The 6,064-nt window shown below is 48.1% G+C and overlaps 1 protein-coding gene across 2 annotated transcripts in view; it reads left to right on the top strand.

Annotated features, from left to right (window-relative positions):
• Positions 1-6,064, top strand: part of DDC (dopa decarboxylase (aromatic L-amino acid decarboxylase)) — a 104,433-nt gene that overhangs the window by 86,953 nt on the left and 11,416 nt on the right. For both annotated transcript variants that reach the window (XM_010831047.1, XM_010831048.1), the window contains exon 11: positions 4,320-4,339. In XM_010831047.1, the coding sequence (XP_010829349.1) occupies positions 4,320-4,339 (20 nt within the window). The remainder of the gene's footprint in view (positions 1-4,319; positions 4,340-6,064) is intronic.

The following is a 6,064-nucleotide window of genomic DNA, read 5'->3' as shown; positions in this document are numbered from 1 at the left end:
TCAGGCCTGCGTTCACCTTCCTAACATTCCCCACCATCTCATGGAGCACATCAGTTGCAAACACTCACCCTCTGATTAGGTTTGCTCAGAACTTAAAACTGCTCTAAAAAATAAACTCTAGTTTTTTGTAATGGCATTGGCATGAAGCCGTGAGGAATTATGACCCAACTGTCAAAAACTCTTCTATTTAAAAGTGCATTTCATGTTTGAATGATGAAAACCTCAGTGATCATGACATCTTGCAAAATGCTGCTCTTCAACAATGAAAGAATTCTCAGAAATCCCCTGGCGGTCCAGTGGTTAGGACCCATTGCTTTCACTGCCAGAGCCCTGGTTCCATCCCTGGTCAGGAAACTAAAAGCCTGCAAGCCACAGAAAGAGTTTGAGCCAAAGGCAACTGAGTAAAGTTTATTACTCCAGGAATTTCTTTAAAGTAATTTTACTCTATGTTTAAGGAAAGGCAGTTTCTGACTGACAAAACAGCTATGGCTGTTAGAGATGAACAACCTGAGTTATTTGTGTTTTTTCCCCTTAAAAACTATGAATCAATGAAAGCAATGACCTATTTTGTGTTTAGCAGGTAAACCACCCAAAATCAGCTTTAAACTTCTATGGCCAGTGGATGTAAGGGTGTATTTTATCTGATATAGTATATCACTCACCTGCTAATCTTCCTGTAATTTTAAGTGAAATATGTTTAGAGTGTTTCAAAAGCCTTTCTACTCAAAAAAGAAATCTCTTCATTATTTAACTGTCAAAAACAAGACCGCTCAGGTCTGCGCACATGGCCCTGCTCTTCACCCCTCACACTGCAGCCCCCGAGGCTGTGGCCACGACCCTCCTGCGGGTCTGGGGGACTCCTCCCCCAACACTTGGGTCCGGGACAAATGTCCTCCCAGACCTCTCCCCATGAGCCAGGCCCCTCCGCTCAGTCATCTGCCCCTCGCATCTCCCCACGGCTCCTTCGCTGGTCACTTGTCTGTCACTAGAACCAACGATCCCTGGAGTGGGGGGACTCGCCCTGCTGCTCCTACACTGGTCAGTGCCCTGGCAACAGCATTAGGAGTGATGGTGGCTCCCACGTGTTCCCACGTTTGCTTTTCACTTTTATAGACATTGTTTCATTGGACTTGTGCCAGAGAGCAACCAAAAAACGTGGGATTTTTTATTTTGAGGACAGAAATTTCTGTCACAAAACAGATAATAGGAAAATAGTAGTCATACCGGGTATATAGATTTTCAAATCAATTCTTTCATTATAAAAACTGTACATCTGGACAATAGAAAAGAGGTGGGCCAGAAGCATACCCCTGAATTTAACCCTCCACCCAGATGTTGATCCTGTTAATATGTGGCTGTGTTTCTCACCAGTCTTCTTATATGCATTGCTTGGTTTTATTGTTTTTACTATATGCAGATTTAGAAGCTGCTCACCCCACTTACATCTTAAGTAGTTTAAAGACATACTAGGAAAGGCACTGCCAAAGAATGTTCAAACTACTGCACAATTGCACTCATCACATGCTAGCAAAGTGATGCTCAAAATTCTCCAAGCCAGGCTTAAACAGTACATGAACTGTGAACTTCTAGATGTTCAAGCTGGTTTTAGAAAAGGCAGAGGAGCCACAGATCAAATTGCCAACATCCATTGGATCATCAAAAAAGCAAGAGAGTTCCAGAAAAACATCTACATCTGATTTATTGACTATGCCAAAGCCTTTGACTGTATGGATCACAACAAACTGTGGAAAATTATGAAAGAGATGGGAATACCAGACCACCTGACCTGCCTCTTGAGAAATCTTTAAGCAGATCAAGAAGCAACAATCAGAACTGGACATGGAACAACAGACTGGTTCCTAATCAGGAAAAGAGTATGTCAAGGCTGTATATTGTCACCCTGCTTATTTAACTTATATGCAGAGTACATCATGAGAAATGCTGGGCTGGATGAAGCACAAGCTGGAATCAAGATTGCTGGGAAAAATATCAATAACCTCAGATATGCAGATGACACGACCCTTATGGCAGAAAGCAAAGAAGAACTAAAAAGCCTCTTGATGAAAGTGAAAGAGGAGAGTGAAAAAGTTGGCTTAAAAGTCAACATTCAGAAAACTAAGATCATGTCATCTAGTCTCATCACTTCATGGCAAATAGACAGGGGAAACGGTGACAGACTTTATTTTTTGGGCTCCAAAATCACTGCAGATGGTGACTGCAGCCACAAAATTAAAAGACACTTGCTCCTTGGAAGAAAAGTTATGACCAAGCTAGACAACATATTAAAAAGCAGAGACATTACTTTGCCAACAAAGATCCATCTAGTCAGGGCTATGGTTTTTCCAGTAGTCATGTATGGATGTGAGAGTTGGACTATAAAGAAAGCTGAGCGTTGAAGAATTGATGCTTTTGAACTGTGGTGTTGGAGAAGACTCTTGAGAGTCCCTTGGTCTGCAAGGAGATCCAACCAGTCCATCCTAAAGGAGATCAGTCCTGGGTGTTCATTGAAAGGACTGCTGCTGAAGCTGAAACTCCAATACTTTGGCCACCTGGTGCGAAGAACTAACTCATTAGAAAAGACCCTGATGCTGGGAAAGATTGAAGGTGTGAGAAGGGGACGACAGAGGATGAGATGGTTGGATGGCATCACCAACTAGATGGACATGAGTTTGAGTAAGCTCCTGGAGTTAGGGATGAACAGGGAAGCCTGGCATGCTGCAGTCCATGGTGTCTCAAAGAGTCTGACACGACTAAGCAACTGAACTGAACTGAGGCATGTGGGATGCAGTAAGTAGTCCACAGTGTAAGTGACACCATCATCAGGACTTGCTGCTGGAGAGGGCTTTAGCATTCTTTATGTTAACAGGAAACACTTGTACCGGGCAGCACCTAGCTGGACCAGGTCTTCAGCCAGTCCTCGGGGAAGCAGGTTCTCTGGGACACAGGCTCCATCTCTAACCACGGTGTTCAGCTGTAGAAGCTTCTGATCTGACTCCTCTTCTTTAAGGCTTCTTATCGCACAGTCCAGTGGAATTTTCTGCAATGATGGATGTGTCCTGTGGTTCTGTGCTGTCCCATGTGGCAGTCACTAGCCACAGGTGGCTTTTGAGCACTGGCAATGTGGCTGCTGTGACTGAACAGTTGTCTTAGTTTTCTGAATTGTAATTCAGTGTAAACTGACTAGTGACTATCAGGATGGGGCAGGGACCTGAACTCGGCAGTGTTTCATTCATCCTCCTTTACAACATCACCTTCTTACTGGGTGTTTATTATCTGCCAAGGACACTTTTGGGTGCTGTTACCTCTGATGACTGCTGTTGGTGTTTGTTAATGAGCCTGTTCCAAGGGGCATGAAGAGAAGAAAAGCATCATTTGGGAATTGACTTAGGCTGCGTGACTTATGGCTTCCACTCGGGGTACCAGATGAAATGAGGAGGTTGAGCCCTGCAAAATGGCCCTGCATATTCCTCTGTTACTATAACTGTACTATGATCCTAACTGGTATGATCCTAATCCATCTGGTCTCTCCAGCTGTCAGCTGGGAAGTCCTAACAAGCTGCAATTTTAGGTTTTCCTGTAAATGTAAGGCAGACCCGTGCACCCAGTGGACCAAGCACATTTTACCAGGGTGGGTGGAGGATTGTGGCAGGTGGACAGCCAGGACGACACTGGAGGATCAGATTGCAACACACAGCTTTCTAATTCCCACCTGATGGCTGTGCCCAAGATTCCCGTGTGGAGACTCCCGACTGCGAGATTCTTCATCCACTGTTCTTCCCTATACACAGCTTTGACTTTACTGCTTTGGGCACGAGAGGAGACCTAAATGCAAACGAGGCCTTGTTCATAACCCCTGTGAAGCCAACTCGGAAGATACTCACTGGGTATTTACACAGCTCCAGAATCCGGACTAAGAAAGGAGAACACGGAGATAAACTCCCATCAAAAGTTTGATGTTTTTTACATTCAAATCACTTCTGTATCACAAATTCACCTTCCCACACATGAATGAATGGATGCTGAAGACTTCACAGAGTCTGAATGCCAATTTACCCCAGGGCACAGAAGAAATCTCAGATTTCCCTGGTTGTGTAACTGCAGAAAGTGAAATGAGTGGGAATCCACTGCTAATTCAGCATTTCCTCTTGTGCTTTGCTCTCTGGAACCCCCTTGAATCTGATACCTTGGGGAATCACCTCAAAGAACACCCAGCCCCTGCCCTCAGTGGTCTCTGGTCTGGTTCAAGAGATGATGGAAAAGAATGAGGCAGGTAATTGACCCATGTGTCTAATGGTTCCTTTTTTCTTTCTCCTTTGCAGGGCTTATCACTGACTACAGGGTAAGTGGGAGAGTTATCTTCCCAAGTCCAGGTCCAAGGTCATCTAAACTGTGAGTGCCGTGTGGGGCCGTCCCGGGCTGTCACTCCTGCTGCCTCCCGGTCCTCTTGGAACTACGGTCCCGCAAGAGGACACCCTCCAACTGGGTCCTCACTAGCAGTCTGGCCAGGCAGGGGGCAGCTGCACTGAGCCCACTGACAGTTGATCTGAGGTTTGGATGGAATGCTGCTGCCCCTGCCCATATTCCTCTGTGAGGCAGAGAAGTATCCTCAGATCATGTGGGCCCTGTGTTCCTCGCTCAGGCTGTGTGCCTGAGCCACCGTTCCCAGAGCAGCGGGAGAACAGGGTCAGGGGACATCAGAAGTCCGCAGACGGCAGCCCTCATGTCGAGCCTCCTTCCCCAGGCAGGAGCACTGTGCTGCTGTGGTGCTGCTCTGAGCTGGGAGCGAAGCTGGGAGTAAAGTGGCTAACAAGAGCAGCCCTCTCCTCCCCGGACTTACATCTGGTCAGGGCTGGGGGGAAAGCCTGGGTGCACAGGCCCTGCTCCCGGGGACGCTGGCCCAGTCCCACCTCAGGCCCCAGAGAGGCAGGGACAGCATTTTAGGGTGACGCGGAATGAACACAGTTACACTGCGTGCATGTTTACCCTCATGCCATAGAGATTAATTTCCCCTCCCTATCCTTTCCAGTGTTCGATTTCATTCACACTTTGGTTTCTCGGAGGCTGCCGGGGAGTGCAGCAGCCTGTAAGCAAGGGGCCACTGGGCTCTAGTTAGTTAGTTACTCAGTGGGGCGACAGTGGGTTTTCTAAAAAGGCACAGGAGGTTAATTTTTACTAAGATTCCCCAACAGCTTGCAAACGTACAGCTACACAGAGGACAGCGGGCGTCAGTGGGCACGACTGGGGCTCTCTGGCCTGGCGCATCGTTAGCCCCTAGATGCCTGCTTTCTCACGGATAAAACAGAGCTACTAACCCCTGTTCCCAGCACGGTTAGGAAGATAAAGTGAGACAGCCTGTGCATCCACACAGTGCCTGCTGTAAACAGCAGTGACACTGTGCTGGATGCTTCTGCACCTCAATCTTGGACCCGCGTTTCTCTTTGCAACTCGAGAAGCTTCTGCGGAACCCTTGGTGCTTTCATTGCAGTTCAGAAGTGGGGTGCAATGGCCAGGGGTGCACTCCCTAGAGCAGCAGTGCCCCCCAAGCCTGCTGTGCCCCTCATGCAGCCACCCTGCACCCCAACCCCCTGAGTGGCATTGCCTCCTGCCCAGCAGGAAGTTCGTCTCTGGGCTCTGCGGGCAGCCAGCGGAGAACGAAGGTGGAGAGAAACCCCCTGTGCTCCCCATCTCCTTTAGAAGCTCCAATAGGAAGTGGCCATGTAAAATCAGGATGGTTTTATCTTTATCTTCCCAAATGTCCCTGCACCCTGTCCCCTCTGTGTCCACTCCTGCTCGCTTTGGTACCTTGACAACCATTGGAGAGTGTCACACCCGGGCAGCTGACAAATGCAGGAAAACTCAGGAAGGCTCGTCCGATGTCCCACGTGTTCCATGGCGGCCTGCGGGGCAGGAAGAAGATGCATGTCGCTCTAGAGAACGGTGTCACGGGGCATGTGCAGCAGAGGGCATGGGGATCTGCTGCGCCCTTCTTGTTTCCTGTAGGCAGAGAAATCAGTGAAGTTCCCCCTCCCACCCCTCCTGGGTTGTAGGCCCGAGGGGCCACACT

The sequence above is a fragment of the Bison bison genome, unplaced genomic scaffold, assembly GCF_000754665.1.
Source record: "Bison bison bison isolate TAMUID 2011002044 unplaced genomic scaffold, Bison_UMD1.0 scf7180017864522, whole genome shotgun sequence".
NCBI lineage: Eukaryota > Metazoa > Chordata > Mammalia > Artiodactyla > Bovidae > Bison > Bison bison.
Note: the sequence above shows the minus strand (reverse complement) of the source record. Positions and strands in the feature narration are given on the sequence as shown.